Source organism: Sinohyriopsis cumingii, unplaced genomic scaffold (assembly GCF_028554795.1).
Source record: "Sinohyriopsis cumingii isolate HCF-2022 unplaced genomic scaffold, ASM2855479v2 utg000810l, whole genome shotgun sequence".
Classification (NCBI taxonomy): Eukaryota; Metazoa; Mollusca; class Bivalvia; order Unionida; family Unionidae; genus Sinohyriopsis; species Sinohyriopsis cumingii.
This window is the reverse complement of record NW_028315933.1, coordinates 634,595-654,704: the sequence shown is the minus strand read 5'-3', so window position 1 is coordinate 654,704 and position 20,110 is coordinate 634,595. Positions and strand designations below refer to the sequence as shown.

Here is a 20,110-nt window from a genome sequence, read left to right as displayed (position 1 = left end):
GGCAATATTGACATAGAGTTTTCTTCAAAAGACTTCTAATGATGTCTACTTGGTTCCAAATGAAAAGAGTGCTGGTATGACATCCAATATGTCTGCTACGGCAGCTAATTTCAAAATCTGTTATCACTGAAGATTATCAGAAATGGTTTCAACACTCATAAGTTGAAAGGAAGAAATTGTGTTATCTTGAATTCCTTGAAATTCTTTTTGCACAGTAGAGCATTAGTTTCTTTGAGGGACTCTGTCTTTTGGAAGTACACTTTCAAACGCTTGAACTGTGCTGATTAGAGATTAATATACCATTGATAATTTGGAGAACAGTGTAACTAAACTTTTTCCCTATATTTAAAGGATTTTGTATTTATTACCTTTACTTTTTTTAAAATGTATTTTTAGAGAATTAGAACACTATTACTTTTTACCTATTATCTTATAGTACTTCATGTTTTCCTTTATTTGGAATTATTTCCCTAAAAAATTTTTATGCAATATTTTTTATTTACATTTCTAGAACATTACATTGAATTGGGTTAATACATGCATTTTTGTTCGATCCCTGGTCGAGTCATACCAAAAGACTTACAAAAATGTTATTAACAGCTTCCTCGCTAGGCACTCAGCATTAAGAGGTTAGTGTTAGGACTGGTTGGCCTAGTGTCAGGATAATGTGACTGGGTGGGACATCATGCTACATGTCTGTGGCATGATGCCCCAGTGCTAGACATCACTATAAACTGTCACACTGCAGACATCATAGCGATTTAAAATTGTTAAATCTACATTAGAAATCCTAATCACACACACACATGCATTTTTGTGTTGATGTGCTGGTAAATGCTGGTAAATGTTCATACATACATACATGCATAAATACATACATACATACATACATACATACATACATACAACTCTATGGTCTTAACTAAGTAACAGAAAAGAGCAAAAACATTTTGTAAAATTCAAGAAATAATTTATTTCCCTAGAATAGAAAGTGAAAATTTAAAATGAACTTACACTATTGTGAATTCAATCCTAAATGGTCCTAAAAGTTGTATCACAAGTCCAAATGCATGAAATTGCAATTGAATTCCAGTGGTATTCAAAATCAGTTCCAATAATGGATGTGCTGATATGCCTGTAGTCTCAAATGTGCCAGTGGCCTGGATTATGATGATGTGCTAACAGTCTTATGATGTATCATAATAATATAATCTGAAAATATCCTTGTCAGAATTCACTATAATTCCCCCCAAAAAATCCAGTCCAAGAATACTGTTGATGAGCACTTTGTATTTCCAGTGGATAATTTGACTAAATAAATCTACCTAAATTAAAAATTGAACAAAACAATAAGAATGATTCTGCTTAAGTAAACAACATTATATAGAAAACTAAGACACAGTAATAGAGTCCAGATGTAGGTCAGCCTTCTGTCTTAAACATTCAAAGTTATCAACAAGTTTTGGAATTTCCAAGTGAAAAACCATGTCATTGATTCAGATGAAAATGAAAATGTTTAATCTAATGATTTGAATATTTAACCTATGCTCTTAGTTATGTATTATGTTGTTTACAAATGAAATGTCACTGGTCAAGAACACCATGAACCTGATATTTGGACAAGGTCATGTACAAAATACAGATGTATATAACATATAATCATTTATAAAAGTTAACAAATAATACAAATTAAATATAGATAAACAACATACATACATGTGTACATATATACATACATGCATACATACATACATACATACATACATACATACATACATACATACATACATACATACATACATACATACATACATATACACACATACACATACATATATACATGCATACATACAAAGGTATGGGACATGCACATGTCTGCGGCATGATCCCCAGTGCTAGACATCAATATAAACTGCCACACTGCAGACATCATTTCGATATGACTGAAAAATTGTTAAATCTATGTTAAAAATCCAAATCACATCATATCACAAGGGTATGTACATACATACATACATACATACATACATACATACATATGTACATGCATACAGCTTGATTAGTTTGAGTTTCTCAAGAATATCTGGGATGATTTCAATACTAAGCAATTCAGAAAGATTAAAGGATGGAAGAAACAGAAATTGCATGAATTTCTACAAATGCAAGGAGAGTATTAGTCTAAAGGGACTCTGTTCTCATATTTTGTCCAGTGATTATGGGGACATAGATATCACTTTTCAGATGGGGGACAGAGTCGTCATTGTTTAAACCAGCATGGAGGTGTTGTGTTAGAAAAACATTTTCTACATTGGTGATGCTCAACAGTTATTATGTACTTTTGAGAGAGTGACATATGTAAGGTGAACTTGTTTGCATTTAAAACATGCACAATGGCAATTGTACTTTTGGAAATTGTAAATGATCTAAGCACAGTGCTAACTAAAATGACTGCTTCCTTGTGCTAAAACAATCATCCTGAATTACTCTAAAGTACACTATTCATAGCAGCTATTAAAGTAGGGAAAACAAATTTTGCCAGACTAGACAATACTAGCTTCTGAAAGTGCAATGAATGAATCACCAAATATATAAAATGTAAAAAAATGTTATGGGCTCTTTTTTATACAATTTACCTCTGAAGTTCAGGAAGTGAAAATGACCAAGTGGAGCTAGCCCTTGTTTTGAAAGGTGCACATTTGGAGTAAGGCCAAGCTGTATAATCAGTAACCCATATTACACACATCACTCAGGGCCCCGAGTGGCAGAGTGGTCTAAAGCGCTCACTGTTATGGATCACTGCCATCTCACCTCTGTCTGCATGGGTTCGAGTTTCGGGTTTAGTCAATGTGGGTATGTGCAAAAGCTTGCCAGTAGTTTCTCATGGGTCGATGGTTCTTTCCGGGGTTTCCCTGGGTTCTTCCTCCACCATTAATACTGGCTGCCATGTTTAGCCTATCTTGTGCTGAAAAATGGCATTAAACCCTACAACAACAACAACAACAACAACAACACCCATCAATCGTACACCAAACTAAAGGGAATTAAAGGTTCTTTGAATTATACCTAAGATATACAAGATCTTTTTTAAATAGCCAGTATAACCAGTGGGGAAATTCTTTATCTTTAAAATTCTAACCCAATGCAAAACTGCAGAGTGCCACCTTAAAACAAATATAAAAATGTATGCAATTATATTTTTTATTTTCATATCATTATGAATGATGTTCTGAATAAAATGGTAATTAATATTGATGTTAAGCATGAAAATAAGCTAATTATGCTCATTTTGCTCTTGCTTACATAATTTGCCATGAAGCATGTTTGTGTGAGTAGTGACCTTAATTATGGGGAAATTAGAAGTCTTATAATATAGGAATAGAGTCAACTTAAATTTAAAACTTTGCAATAAGTAAAAGAATCAAGTAGTGAAAATTATTCTTTTCATTTATTTGCAATAAAATAATAAAATAAATGACAAGAAAGCAAATTCACTTCAGCGATATTAAACAATAGGCAAATATTTTACACTTTGACCTTTATGAACCTAATCTGTTCCATCCCTTTTCAAACTGTAAAATGTATTGTTGGTATCTCAGAAATAATTCTGGCTAGTTTCATGTTCCTGTCATTCAGCATAACAATGGTTGCTATGTTGACAAAATGTAATGTGCATTTTTAAAATAGTTAACTTCTTATCATGGGGGAGGGCTGGACTTGTTAGAGACTCGGACACATAAATACTGTTCTATGGGGGGAAATACATGAGAATTATTCAAAAGGACTGTTTTGATGCTTGCGACTTAAATGTTTCAGCCATACAATCAAAATTAAATCATTCAATAATAATACCTATGTTCTCTTTAACCGATTCGGCCTTGATCCCGTCTGTAGGCATGATGAGGCTGTACCCTATTTCCGAGCTCTGCAGCATTAAGGTTGTTCAAGATACACCAACGTGGGTGGTATTACAAAAAAGCAGACAGATATAGCTCTAAAATGATACCAAATAATCTGGAAGTTCTAGTTGTACTACAAAATACAGAGGGAAAAACCTCATTTTTGGGACTTGTTTTTTTTTTCCACCCAAAATTTGCTGGTGGTCGGAATGCGATTTTGTGTCTGAATTTTGGACCTTTTGGCCTCAGATATAAGGCAGACTGGTCTTAACTGCACACTGACAAAAAGTAGGATAAGATGGGCATTTAGAATAAAGAACGGTCTCCAAAATGATCGATCCATTAAGCAAAAAAAAAAATACCCCCCCCCTTTTACACTTCTGCTCATGCGCAAGCAAAATAACCAATGGAAAATGATGTTTCTAATACAGCTAGGCATTAGTCTCATGGAAAATCTGTTGAAAGCCAATGTATTATGATGTATTCAGAAATAGTCCCCCAAATGTCTTTCCTTCGCACATTTCAGGCAAAAATGACAAAAACCTCTCGGGCCAAATGAGTTATTATGCACTTTTGAGAGAGAGACATGTAAGGTGAAGTTGTTTGCATTTAAAACACGCACAGTGAAGAGAATATTGGCATACCTCTATGCTACATTAATGTAATGTGGATATTTCTTTGGATATTGTACTTTTGGAAATTGTTCATGATCTAAGCACACTGGTAACTGAAATGACTGCTCCCTTGTGCAAAAAAATCAGCCAGAATTAATCTAAAGTACACTATCCATAGCAGCTATTAAAATAGGGAAAATTAATTTTGCCAGACTAGACAATACCAGCTTCTGAAAGTGCAATGAATGAATTACCAAATATATAAAACGTAAAAAATGTTATGGGCTCTTTTTTATACAATTTACCTCTGAAGTTCAGGAAGTGAAAATGACCAAGTGGAGCTAGCACTTTTTTGAAAGCTGCACATCTGGAGTAAGGCCAAGCTGTATACTCTATAATCCATATTATACCTATCAATCATACACCAAAATAAAGGGAATTAAAGGTTCTTTGAATTGTACCTAAGCTATACAAGGTCTTTTTTAAATAGCCAGTATAACCAGTGAGGAATGCTGGGGAAATTCTTTTTCTTTAAAATTCTAACCCTATGCAAAATGCGAACTGTAGAGCACCACCATCAGGCATTGTATTGAAAATTGGAGAACATTACTGCAAAATTTGTTCCCTGATATGTTCATGTTTTCCCCAAGGCCAAATAAAAAAAGTATGTTTGGTTCTGGTTGCTAAACCAACCATATTTTTTTGCAGCCCCACATATTATTTTTTTTGGTGGGGGAAATGCGATTGGAAAGAAGACAAAAGTTCGTGAGAAAAGAAAACATAAGGAATGTGACTATTATTGAAGTTAAGTTAAGGATGGGAATGATGCTCATTTTCTAGTTTATGCTTCATTTAAATCTGTCCAGATCAAAAACAAAAACTAAATGTAAGGGATTTTACTGACCTACCTACTCTATTTTTTCAATGTTACCAGAACCACACATTTTTTTATTTGGCCTCAACTCTGTCATCTTCCTGGTTCATAAAGGAACTACACGTATCATTGGTTGATAGGTAAAGTATAAATCTTCACCATTTGGAACCAATCTTCATTTTCTTTCAGCCAATCACCTTTTCCCCCATCTAATAATACAAGTATTTAACCTGTAAATTTTGAGATACCAGTTGATGCATAGGGTCGTTGTGACATTGATATATTATTTATCAGTTGTTGTCTGCAGGCAGGAAGTCTTACAGAACTAGATACATGGTTTAAAATGCTTGTTGTCTTTGATATAGCAAGTTTGTACCTGTGATCAAATGTGTTCTTTTACAGCACAGTAAAACAAGTAGTGCATAGATAATTGGAGTAAGGTGTCTTGCCTTCGGGCACATCACAGTAGATGACCCACACTGATCCCAGGGTGCAAGAGGCTTGTATATCAGTAAGCCTTTGTGGATCTAGGTTTTTAAAACCAAGAATGGTTGTTTTTCATGCTGTTGTTGATATTTTGCTGGTAAACTTAGTGCTCTGAAATTAACTCTACTGATCATGAAGCAGAGAAGCTTATGGGATTCGATGTTGTCTGTCCTTCCATTAGCACAAGTTTATTGGGCATTTCCTCTTACATGAAACTCTGCACACTCATTTGTTCCATTGTCTAGTTGATCTTAAGTTAAAATGTTGCAGCTCAAACATCCAAAATGTTGAAAATCTTGTTATTGTTACTCCTCCAGAATGGATGGTCATATCAGCAGGAGATTTGCAGTATAAGACTTTTTACAATGTTTAGTTGGTCATATAATGTGCAGTAGATTAGGGAATTTAGTATTTTAATATTAAAAATGTTAAAATAAATAGTAATTATTGTTATCTTCATATAATGTGCATTTTTATACTCTCCTTAATATGGCCTCAGGGAGAATAGTCATTGACTAATGAGTCACCCTCTATAAATAAAGCATTATTATTATTATTATTATTATTATTATTATTATATGGAAATTGTGCTGATGTGATGTTCAGTATTTCTACTATGGCATCCGGGGCCCTAAGTGGCCGAGTGGTGTAAAGCGCTCTCCATTACAGATCACTGCCATCTCACCTCTGTCTGCATAGGTTTGAGTCTCAGATTTGGCTAATGTGTGTATGTGAGAAAGCTTGCTGGTAGCTTCTCGTCAGTCGGTCATACTTTCTGGTGTTTTCCCTGGTTCTTCCTCCACCATTAATACTGGCTGCCATGTATAGCTTATCATATGCTGAAAAATGGCTTTAAACCCTACAACAACAACAACAACTATGGCATCCTTGTTGAAAATTGTGTTATTGGTACTCCATCTGAACAGAAAGACATATTGATGTGGGATTTTCATCACAAGACTTCTTATGATCTCTAGTTGGTCCGAAATGAAAATGGTACTGATCTGATGTTTAATATGGCCACCATAAAGGCCATCTTGAAAATCATGTTATTGCTAACTTGAATGTATGGGGGTTTTTACTAAAAGACTTATTATGATGTCTGGTTTGTTCTAAATGGAAATGGTGCTAATCTGAGATCTAATATAGCTGCCAGAGCAGTCATCTTGAGAATCTAGTTATTGCTTGTACTAAGTTATACTGACATGGCATTATGTCCACCACAATAGCCATCTTATTATCTGATACTTCTCCTAGTTGGCTGGTGATATCGACATTGTGCTTTCGCCAAAAGACTTCATAAGATGTATAGTTGGGTCTAAAAAGAAATGGTGCAAATCTGGTATTCAATATGGCCACCATGGCAGCCATCTTGAAAATTTTGTTAATATTACTTCTCCAAAATGGAAAGTCATTTCAACTGGGGGTTTTCACCAGAAGACTTCTCATGATGCATTGTTCATTGTAAAAAAAATCACATTGATCTGATGCTCAAAATGGTGGACATCTTGAAAATCTTTTTATCTTTACTCCTCTTAAATGAAGAGTTATTTTGACATTGAGTTTTCATCATAAAACTTCCTATGTTGTCTGTCTGGAGCTAAATGAAATTCTTGCAAACTGATCCTCAGTATGGTAGACATCTTGAAAATATGATTATTTGTATTGCTCCAAATTGGATAACTATGTTAACATGGGTGTTTTCACTAAGACTTCCTAGGATACCTACTGTAGTTGGTCCAAAATGAAAATGGTGCCAATCATACATCCAGATGATGGCTAATTGATTCCTCATGAAAATGGAGCCTATAATAATTTATTTTGAGAGAGTACAACTCATGTAGCGAAATATTTGCTAATCTCACGAGACATTCAGGAGGATACACTGGTACACAGTTTTGACAAGATAAAGAAAATATTAATTGTAGGTTAATGTCATACAGATATTTAATTTAAAACTTGCATAATCTACATTTGTGTGCAGCCTTATTGTATCAGGTTTATAACCGATTTTAAAGGATATCTGCATATGTAGCTTAGTGAATTTTCAGGTTATCATCATTAAATGTCGCTAAAAGTAACTAATTTGTTTTACACTTGAGTTTTTTAACACCATTCGAATCAACATTGAGCATAACACATCTCATTAAATACATTAAATGGAGTGGTCTGATTACTTCAAATTTTTCTATGCCACCATGACCTGTGTAAGAGTCAATTCGTTTATTAAGAAGGGGTCAACTTTCCTATTTGGCTGTGTTTGATCATAATGTAGTTGCCTCCCTTTGATTTCTTTTCAGTATCATATACTTTGTCGGAACTCAGGATGAACATGGCAGATTACATGTACACAGATCAGTCTTTCCAGCATGTATCAAATTAATAGTTTTGTGCTGTATGTCAATATGAATCATGTTTAAATCATTTTTGCATGAAACAAATTCTGTAATATTAGCTATAGTTTGAGGCGATGTGAAAATTCAATTAGAAGCAGATGCACATATCATTCATGATGCTGTGCAGAACAAACTACAATGTATATGTATAATACCAAAGGAGATACTGACATAATATTTAGTAAGAGCTATTTTATTAATAATAATAATAATAATGATAATAGTAATAATACCAGAGTAGTGGAAGCTCTTTTTAAATTGCTTGGTTTTGGTGCTAGAAGATTTCCATGTGATCTCAAATGGTATTGTGTTGAAAAAGGCCTGTATAAGTCCTGAAGATACTCTGGTGCAGTTCCATATAGACATTTATATACATGAACTGCCTTGTGAAAATCTATCCTTTCATATATTGTAAACCATTTGAGTTCTGTAAACAATGCTTTGGACGGATGATCAATAGATGCATCTAAAATTATGTGTGTTGCTTGTTTCTGAAGTTTATAAATCCTGTCAAGCTGAAATTTAGCACAGTTTCCCCATACATTTGAACAATGATCCATTGTTGGAAGAATATATGACTTATAGTATAGTTTGTGAGTTTCCATAGGTAAATATTTCTTGATTCTGCTGAGTAGGGTAATTTGGGATGACATTGTTTTACAACAGTTATCATTATTGTCATCCCATTGTAAATTATTATCTACAGACACACTTACAAGCTTTTTCATGTTTGACATTTTCAGACTGATGATTATTCATTGCAGTTGATAGTTCTGGGTTCCCTAACTTGTGTAGCTTTTGTGATGTCCCCAAAATCATACATTTTGTTTTACCTTCATTGATTACCGTCCTGTTTTGTTGTGCCGAGTTTTGGACGCTAATAAGGTCTGAGTTTTGGATAACTTCAGTATCATAACTATTCATAGGTAGTAAAGATATACCCCCTTAGAGCAAGGTAAGATTGCTATTTTATGCTAATCTTTCCTATGACTTTGCTTAGATGTGATTTGAAATGCATCTATAGTGCCCTAAATGTTAAGAGGTAGGCTTTCATGTTAACTTGCTGGTTCGTGTGTGTGTGTGTGTGCCATTTGCCTGAGATGCTTTATAAAGTCCTTATGTTTGTAAATGCCACTGTTAGCCAATCCCCAGTGTGACTGCTATAAAAATATTTATTTGTATGGCACAACATGTAAGCCAGAAATTTCTGACTTGGCTTATCAATGGGGGATATCTTAATTATGTGCACTTGTTGTTTCTAGAATCTTACTCCAAACTCATTATTAAAACCAGTGAATAACCCAACCATGCAACATTTATAAGCAACACAGAGGGAACATTATTTTCTGTAGTTTTGTGTCTCAGGTTTAAAGATGTGAAAAAAAAGTACTTCATACCAATATAGAGAAGTATTTTACAGCAGTCCAGTTCTGTTCAACCATCATATTTAGGACAGTCATTACATTGCTTTAAAAAGTAGTATTGTCTTTCATCTGAGTGACATGTACAGCAACTAGGATTGTGAAGAAAATATGTATATACTGTTTTGTTTTCTTTTATAGGTTGAAATCATTCAGAGGTGTAGTAGACGGGATGTTATCAGTGAAAAAATCCAACTTGTATAGTAAAGACAAAACTCCTCACCAGCAAAATAGGTAGCATTAGCTCTTCAGAAGTTGTTGGAATGGCAGATGAGGTCTTTATTGTACAAGATGATGGGGGATGGAGTTGTGTAACATGCACGTTTGACAATGCTTCCTTATCACTAGCTTGTGCAATGTGTAGATCGAGACGTCCACCTGACAAACCATCTGTCATACCTCCAAAATCTCCAATGATCCCCTCAGCTCCTCCTCTGCTTCTGAATGGGAAAGAGGATGTTGTAATGGCTGTTGACCAAGTGGATGGATCATTAGCTGGGATGAAAGGGAAAACACCACCACTTCCAAAGAAAAAAGTTGCTGAGAGACCTACAAAAAGTAGGGGAGTCTCACATTCCAGTCATACAAATGGATTAGTAGCCAGGGGCTCTCAGGGATCACCATCCAAGACCCCAAGGGGCATGCAGAATGCAACGAAAGATTCAGATGCAAAAAAGGATCATAAAGGATCAAATATGAAGGATCAGTCAAGTGCAGCTACAAAAGAGAAACGTCAAGGTAAAGGCGCATCCAGGGGGAAAACCCCAGATGGAACCAATGGCCTAAGTTCCCTTAAGGAAGAAGATGGACCAGTGAAAACTTCTGTCAGTGATATGGAAGTAGAATTCAGTGATCAATGGATCTGTGCAAAATGCTCAACACCCAACCAAAATTCAAATCAGAATTGTTTAATATGTGACAGCATGAAGGGTGAAGCTTTTGTAATAGTAGAAAACCATTTTAGTGACCCAAAAAATGAAGCTGGAAAGATTGATAAAACAATGGAATGGGTCTCCAACTCTAATGAAAACTCAAAACAAAATGGTCAGAATTCAGTCATGACAACTGTCACAAACAACATTGCGACAGCTGGGGCTGGTTCCAAAGAACAGGAAGATTGGACATGTACGAGGTGTACATTGAAAAACGCCATGTCTAAAAATAGATGTGATGTATGTGAAGCACCCAGATTAAGCAAGCTTCCAAAAGAAGAAGATATTCCTGATGTAATAGATTGCACCAAATTTCTCCCTTCTCCCACTCCAGATAAAAATCACAGTAATGGTGTTGAGGGGATGAAGAAGGGTCTCGGAGCTAAGGCAGATTCTGCAGCATCAGAAGAATACACAGAATGGAAGTGTGAACAATGTGGCTTCAGTTGCAATCCCAGTTGGAGTGAGAAATGTGGATGTGGAAAAGGAAAAAGACCGTTTGAAAATAAACCAAAACAGTCCTCAGAAACAAATACAAAATCTCCTAAACTGCCTCCCATAAGTGACTCTTCCAAGAAAAAACCTTCAGCAGGCTCTCCCAAAGTTCAACAGTCTAGACTACCCCCAAAAAATGATCACTATTGGAATTGTGTGCGATGTACATTTAAGAATTCTAAGTCATTTAAATCATGTCAGGCCTGCGGAGCTTCTGAACAGGCATCTGGTTCTCCAGACAAATGGACATGTCCAAGATGTACTCTTCAAAATCATATCAGCAGTGTCTCTTGCTCAGCTTGTGGCTGTAAGAAAGACCAGGCTGCAGCAACACCAGGACCTTTACAGACAACAGAAGAGGAGATGGAGGTTGATGGTGACATTTCTCCTAAAAAGACCCCCACAAAAGTCAAGCCTGGAGAATGGCGTTGCTTGATGTGTACAGTCATTAATTTGGAGACCAGTGGTCCACTTTGCAAGATGTGTGGATGTCACAAAAACTCAGATTCACACAAAAAGATCCTTGTATCACCTGGGACAATTCGTCCAATCCGATCTCAGTATATATCACTGGCAACTGACTTGGAAAAGGTTGACAAAAGTGATGCTCAGGAACTATGGGAACACATTGTAATGTTTTGCAAACAAGTGAGTGAAAATATGGCTGATTGTTAAGGTTTCCAGTAAAGATAAAAGTCATTTAGTATCAGTAATATGTAACCTGCTACTATTGCTTAGGCTTGCTCTTTTGCAGATAGAACGTATTCTTGATCATGTGATGAGAATTCTGAGAAGATCTCACATCTACCCTGTGACTGTGACCAATGCACTCTAGTCCCATTCTTTTTCAGTCATTGCCATCAGTACAGCAGTTTCAATTACTCTTCAAAGAAAATTGCCTTTACTTTGAGTCATACATTGGAAATAGAGCATTTTCATTATGTGCATAATTTATATGCATGTAAGTACCCTCAGAACAGGTATTATTGAATTTTTTAAACGAGCTAGTTCTCTCTTTCTCTTTAATGGCAGTTTTTGGTTAAATGTTTTCATAACCTTGCATTTAGGTTCCCCACTTCTAGTTATCCAGGTAACATCTATTGTGATTTAGAATCTTTAATTCCTTTTCCATCTTTTGTAGGTATTTATTTATCCCTGTCCTTGCCAGTTTTGTCTGCTGCCTGATATTGATTATGTTTTGCTTGTATTAATATTGTATGAATAATATGATTTCATTTTCCATTTAATATGACTTTTACTAACTTTATTCCCTGGAAGGAGGTCACCCACCAGTCCTTATTTTCAATTATATGTGTTTAGGGATTCATACCTTTGATTCTTAATGACCATCTTATCTAGCTGGTTCTGTTTTGCCATTTTTTGTCCCCAGTGCTCAGACTAAAGTATTAGTGATGTCATTGTCATCAGAACATAAGTGTTTTGATGGTTTTAACTATTTTAATATAATGCACAACATAGGCATACTTCGACTTGATTAAAACGTATATTTTATGGTTCTTTTTTCCATGCAAATACTCTTGCCTTATACTTCATATAGGTTTTTTTTGTTTAATAATTTTTACTTGTAGCAATCTAAACTGTGTGGCCTTGAAACCAGCGAAGAAGCAGAATCATCCAGACCACCCACAGGGTCTGTCAGCAATATTATTCAAAGACATACAGCCCCAGTCAAAGCAACAATCACAGTTCAGAGTTCTCCAACAGCAGTTGGCCCCTAAAAGGGCATACTACAAAGGCCCAGGGAGGAAGTTTGCAGTCCTTTTCCCCTTTCATAAAGAAAAGGAGGCAGCCCTAGGGACTCACTCTTTCCTGCAGTGTGTCCCACTTATGTTAGTTCCTGTAGGTGCCAGGCTAAAACTTTTTTCAGATATTTGTTCAGATGTAAAATGATGATTGAGTCCTGTCTGTCATAACAGAAAGATACTGACTCAATTTCAAGTTCTTTCTCCTCAAATAAGATCCCCATACGCCTCTACCAGTTGAATCTGGTACAGTTAAAGGAAAACGTACACTCACTTTTCCAGAAGGGTACAGTAGTAGTAGAAGGGTGTTCAACAGCTACTCTCTGGCCTTTTCTCACATTTTCCAGATACCAAAAAGGGTGGAACATTTCAACAAATTGTGAACTTTTCTTCCTTACAGAAGTTTTGCATGAAGTACCTTTCAAGATGGAGTCCACCTTCTCAGTCAGGAATGGAAAAACCTGGTGACTGGGTGGTCTCCATTGAACTGCAGGATGTGTACCTTCACATCCCTATCTTTCCTCCACACAGAAAGTACTTCAGGTTTTGCATGGACAGGGAGATCTTAGAATTTATGCTCTGCAATTTGACCTGAGTGTTTACCAGGGTCATGGGAGTAGTAGCCATCTATTTAACATCATTGGGGATCCCTATCCTTCAATAATTAGATGATTGGTTGATCCACAATTGCTAGCTATGATCCCCCAGACTATATCTGTCTTACTGTTGGTCCATATTGTCCAGGCTGGATCTATTACCCAACCCAGATAAACTGGATCTTACTCCAACACAAGATTTCATCTATATGGAGATGAATTTTCTAACAGAAGGAGGATTAGTTTGTGTCCAGCAGGACAGAATAGACAAGACCCTGACCCTGCTGACCACATTATGAGCATCTATCTCCTTGGTGGACCTTGAACTACAGTGAACCTGGTTTCACTAGGCAGATAGCACTTATGCCATTTCCTGTTTCTATTTCTAGTAAATTGGAAACCATACAGGGACCCTCTGACTGCTTGGATTTCTTTAGGTACAATATCATCTGATTTGCTGGATAAATCATAACTGGTTTCTGGCTGGAGTCTGCATGCATGACCTCAGACCTCACTCCTGCCTACTGACTGACATATCAATTTCTGGGTATGGTGTTTATCTGGAGCCAGAAGGTCTAAATTCTTCAGGGTTTGTGGTTCCATGAAGACTCTGCCTTCATCAATAATTTGGAAATGAGGGCAGTGTTGTTAGCCCTTCAGGGGTGCATCAGCAAAATAAGTTTCCCAGTGATGGTCTCCTCTGACAACAAATCAATGGTAGCATATATCAAGAAACATAGAGACAAACCTTTATTGCTGGACAACTTCAGAAAGGGTTACCCTCTGAGTTTTCTGCATTCCTAGCAAATAGAATATTTTGGTCAATAGTCTAAGCAGGAGGGTCAAGACAGTCCTCACAGAATAGTCTCTGCATCAATCCATGGCAGATTTCTTGTCCAGAGTTTGGGAGAGATCTTTGATGGACTTGTTTGTGACAAAGCTAAACAAAAAGTTTCCCTTTTACATTTCCCCATTCCCTGACCAGAGAGCTTGGGCAGCAGATGCTTTGAGCCTGAAGTGGAATTGTTGATTCACTTACACTTTACCCCTCTTCAGAATGATTTCACAGAAGGTAAGGACCTTCATTGCTCAGCTCATTTTGATAACCCCGCTGTGTCCCCAACGGTTGTAGTTCAGTTATCTTCTTGAACTGCTTGTGGACCATACCTTTTCCTACCTCAGAGGAGCTACCTCCCGTTGTAACACAGAGTCTGTTTGCTACACAACATCCTACAGATCTTCTCCTTCATTGCTTGGATCACGTCAAACTATCTCTCCACCAGTACAAATTTTCAAACAAAACTGTTCAGAAGACAATCTACATTTGAACTGTATGATGCTAACTGGATAATCTCTTTTAATTGGTGCTGTCGAAAGCATGTTAATACTAGCTTTCTCTCTATGAGAACAGCTGCTGATTTTCTTCTCGTTCTTTTTGAGGAAAACAATACTTGGTTTCTACTATCAAAGGTGATAAAGCAGCCCTATCTAGCACACTAAAAATTTTAAAGGCCTTGCCCTTAACAGACCTATTCGGGTATTTTGAGCTACAAAGACCACTACCACACACACTAATGCCTAGATGGAATTTCTCTTCCATCGTGTGGTCTCTAACTAAAAGGCAGGGCCCTAAGTGGCCGAGTGGTCTAACATGCTTACCATTATGGATCACTACCATCTCACCTCTGTCTGTGTGGGTTCGAGTCTTGGGCTTGGCTAATGTGGATACGTGAGAAAGCTTGCCAGTAGCTTCTTGGCGGTTGGTGGTTCTTTCTGGTGTTTTCCTGGATTCTTCTTCCATTCATTTATACTGGCTGCCATATATAGCCTGTCATGTGCTGAAATATTGCGCTAAACACTACAACAGCAAGAACAACTAACTAAAACCCCACTTTGAACCTTGAGGTGAAGTTTCCTTTGAGAACTTTATCTTATGACTGTTATTTTTGCTATCCTTGGAATCTGGGAGCCAAAGAAGCAAACTTTATGCCCTGTCTGTAGACTGGCATTTGAAGTTACGTAATGTACTGATAGATCTGGGTTGGTGCAGTTTGTTAGGAGTAATCAATAGGACAGCAGCCTAAACCCAGATGTTCCTGTGTTGTTTGCTGTTGGACTATACTTTTACTTCAATATATATGGTATCTGTCTCCACAGAAATGTATCTGTACACTTTCATTTGTAGATATAATTCATCAAAATTTTGAAAAGTAAATCAGTTGACAAGTTGTATCAAGCACATGTTAAAATCTGTTTTATATTTTCCAGAATCAAGAGAAATTTGTAGATGATTCCTTTCCACCCATCCCAAAATCTTTGTTCTTTGATGTGAAAAAGCCATTCACATCCACCAATATTGAATGGAGAGATATTGTATCAATTACACAGTCAGAAAGAGGGGCAGCCAAAATTCCATGGGCAGTATATAGGACCCCATTACCTGATGATATATCACAGGGAGTCCTTGGAAACTGTTGGCAAGTACTGTTCACTGTGTTAAGCACTGACCATTGAACTTGTGTGGACTGGGAGTAATGTAATTTCTTTTTAAAAAAACAATATGGCTCCCAAAAGCTTGAAAATATTCATGTTTTGATTTATAGCAAAAAATAGAATTGTTGTATCCATTTTATTAGTTGCAAAAAAAATCAGTTATCATGGTGTTAACAAAAATTAGACTTAAAAGAAAATTTCAGGCCTGACCCTCCCCAAAAATTAAATGGTTAGTCCTTATGCAGACATTGTAGTGATATGACTGAAAAATTGTTAAAGCTACCTTAAAAATATAAATCACACACACACACACCCGTATCATTAGTTGTGATAACATATGGAGTCTTAACCATCAGTATTGTTATCAAGCCTTGGAAGATATGTCAAGCAGCTTAGAGACCAAGATTTATTTAGGGTGTACTTGATTATCACTTTGAAAGTATTGCTACAATTTAGAAATAGTTTAAATGTGCTTCAGGAGCATATATATATGTGTGTGTGTGTGTGTGTGTGTGTGTGTATATATATATATATATATATATATATATATATATATATATATATATATATATATATATATATATATATATATATTGCATGATTGATATTGGTTAACTGCACTTTTGGTACAAGTAATATGATGACATCTTTTGTATATATATATATATATATATATATATATATATATATATATATATATATATATATATATATATATATATATATATACTTGATATTAAATGGTTTACTTTAAATGCATTTGAAAAATTATTTTTTTGCAGTATTAGCCATTTGTTTCCATAAATGAATACTCTGTTTATCTTGAGATTTGAAATTGTGAATAAATTAAACTGCAGCAAATATGACATAACCTCTTTGTATTTCTTACTTATTAATTTTTTTAATTCTCCAACCCATCATCCTAGATATATAATTAATTCATTTTTTAAAAACACAACCCAAAAACAAATGAAAAATACAAATTTAGACATAATGATACAAATTCACCATTGTTTGTAGTCACTGGCATATGTTGAAATAATATAAATTAATGTAAATGTTTGATCATAAATTGTGTGTCCGACACATCAGTAGTATACTCACATGTCCAGTGTGCACTCTATATATAATTGTACTCGATAATCTCCAACTTCCATTTTTTTACAGTTAGGTGCAGATTATTTTTTAGCACAGGTTAATCGTGAGAATGTCACAAAAATTATGTATGAAAGCAAATTAAGTTACTGTATAGTAGTCTTGACTTCTTAGTAGTAGAATGAATAATAAATAAGTAATCATAATGATAAATTGGACAGGTGGAGGATTGATTCTGAAGTCTATTAGTCATTGTGTGGAAGTAACTTTTCTTGAATTGTCAGAATTAACTTTTTTGTTTTGCCTGTAAACCCTCACCCCACCCAGAATTCCTAATCGTAAACATTTACGTCAAACTATACTCAAAGCATGTTCAGAAAGTATGAAACTGAAAACTTACATTTTAGGAAAGCTTTTCTTGTTCGACAAATTACCTTTAGCAATCTTAAGATATGTCTTGCCCAGCTTACAGCTCTAAATTTGTCAAAACCGTTTTCCTTCAGATAGTTCCTGTGGATTGTTGTTGCTATTAATGCACGACTGTGAAGTAAAATTTAGTTTGGATTTTTGTAAAAATGCTAATAACTGTTTGAAATGAATAAAATACCAAGTTGGTTAAGTTCTTTCAGTGTATGGTCTGCATCAAGCCTGTTTTGCTTGTGGTATCTATATGGTGGAGCTGTTTCCAGCAGTAGTAAGTTCGTTTTAACACTGCTGAACAAGTGGTGTAACTTCAGCTGTCTTGGCAGGTGCGGCAGTATTGGTTATTGTTCCTGTGACATTAATTAATGACATTCATTTTTTTCAATTAGAAATTTATGAATTTATGGCAATATTATTACACCATTCCAAGATTGTAAAATCGGGAGCCAATCAAAACAAAGACCAGATATTGCAATTAATCGTACTTGGTGTAGTGGGAGAGAAGGGGAGCAAAGAATATGAAATTACTGTAGAGACAAATATGCATTAGAATAAAATCAGTTGTAAGCTTACAATAATTGATTCCAAGTCTTCCATTCTGATCCCATCCCTACTTTTCTAATTTATATCAATTAAATGCCATCAAAGATTTATGTTTTAAGCTGATTATATATTTTAATGGCAGGTTTCTGAGTGCCCTGGCTGTCTTGGCAGAGAGACCTGAGTTGGTTGAAAAGATCATCATGACTAAAGACTACTGTCCAGAGGGAGCGTACGTGGTTCGGCTCTGTAAAGATGGCTACTGGCAGATGGTCTTGATTGATGATGTTTTTCCATGTGATAATTATGGCAGGCTAGTTTTCTCACAGGTAGCTTTTTTGTTGTCATGGTTTTGAAGTAAAAACAGTGAATAAATGGATATGCATTTGAATCTGTGTCGCACAGTGCATAGATAAGTATATCTCACAATATCTGATTATTAAAGATATAAACTTGAGACATTTGTGTATGATATGGTTGGGAGGGAGGGCTTGTGAATGAATAATTCTCTCGCTGTTTAGTATAGCTATATCATTTATATCCTGTCAGATTATGATTTACTTTATTTCTTTGTCTACTATTGCATATTGTATGAATCAAGTTTCTTTGTTGAGCATACTAGTTCTATCATTGTTAATAATATAAGCATATGTATATTTTGGTATTTCCTCTATGTTAAGCCCAGGGAGTCTGTTCTGCAAATGTTTTGATCATCCAGGGTGGGTCATATCAGAAACAGCTTTTTAATCTTCAATTTTCACTAAAAGATGGGTGATGGCAAACATGGGTGAATCTGGGTATTTGATCAGATGTTTTATATGTATAATGGTTCAGAATTTTGATTTACATGTAGAATAGTTTGTATAAAATGATTGTATTTCCTTTAGTGAATGGGAAAAGGAAACATGGGAATTGAGGAATATGGTTAGGATTGGAAATATTTTTTGTTAGCTTCTTGGCAGGTTACTTGAAAATTTTACTTTTCCTGCATCATTTTTACTCATCCTACACTGTATATGATATTGTATCGGAAAATGTCACTCATCCAGTTCGACCAGTATCTTTAAAAGTGACTTGTCCTTCCTCAAGCACCACTTATAAATAAGAGTAGACAAGTCGACTTTTGGAGCCCTGAGTCAGCGTGTGAAACTTGCCAAAAAAGCCTGCAAGCCCACATGAGCAGTAACCTGAAAATGCTACTGGTCCTGTCCATAACCAACATGTCCTACATTTCATTATGTATGACAAAATGTAATTAATGACTCGATGGTAAATACACGTGGATGTAAACATGATCCCTCAGTAAGATTATTTATTTAACGTAACAGAACATGGAAAGAAAGAAATACAATATTATATTTATATCATATGCCGGAGTTATTAAATTTTATTAAATTCAGCATTATTTGGTCACTGTTTACAGACCAGCTTAATGATGCTTACCATCCAGCTGATCCGGAAACCTTCAAAACACATCTGTTAATGACATTAGCGACTGGTCTGGATCTTAGAATAAGAAATGAGGATTATCAGCCACTGACATGTCATCAAAAACAGTACTAGACCCAGCCTCCAAAGATAATATCCAAAATACGGCTGCACATATAAAATTAGGTCTGCTGGAAGATGAGTTCTGTTATTGATTGCTGGAACTGAATCAGATGCATCCTCATAAGCAGAATGCAGCTAACAGTTAACACAACTGTCATGGTCTTAGCATGCATCATGTTATCATGTTACTATATTCCCAACAAATTTCTATGACCCAGCTATATTTAAGAGATTGTTTTCGTTTGATTGCATCTTTCCTTTTGCATAGTTCTATTTTTCCTTGCCTGTGTGGTATTTTAGCCTCTGGTTGCTTTCAGGGATCCAAATGACTCCACTTGTTGATATTGGGAATCTGAAATAGCAAGCATCATCAGACATTACATAAATGTAGAAGAGTCGTTAAGTGCAATTTCAAGTGTCTGTTGAATGCAGACTACATGCAAAATACTAATCTTCTCATCTCACACAGATTCACAAGTGGTCACCAGAAACAGTTTACAGTTCTTCACTTTTTTCTTGGTTTTTATTGTTTCAT

General features: G+C 35.5%; 1 protein-coding gene across 2 annotated transcripts in view; it reads left to right on the top strand.

The window, feature by feature from the left end:
- The window catches only part of LOC149773224 (calpain-15-like), an 83,133-nt gene that overhangs the window by 13,997 nt on the left and 49,026 nt on the right, over positions 1-20,110 (top strand). For both annotated transcript variants that reach the window (XM_089946591.1, XM_089946592.1), the window contains exons 2-4: positions 9,829-11,762; positions 15,742-15,950; positions 18,170-18,353. In XM_089946591.1, the coding sequence (XP_089802717.1) occupies positions 9,951-11,762; positions 15,742-15,950; positions 18,170-18,353 (2,205 nt within the window). In that variant the 5' untranslated portion in view covers positions 9,829-9,950. The remainder of the gene's footprint in view (positions 1-9,828; positions 11,763-15,741; positions 15,951-18,169; positions 18,354-20,110) is intronic.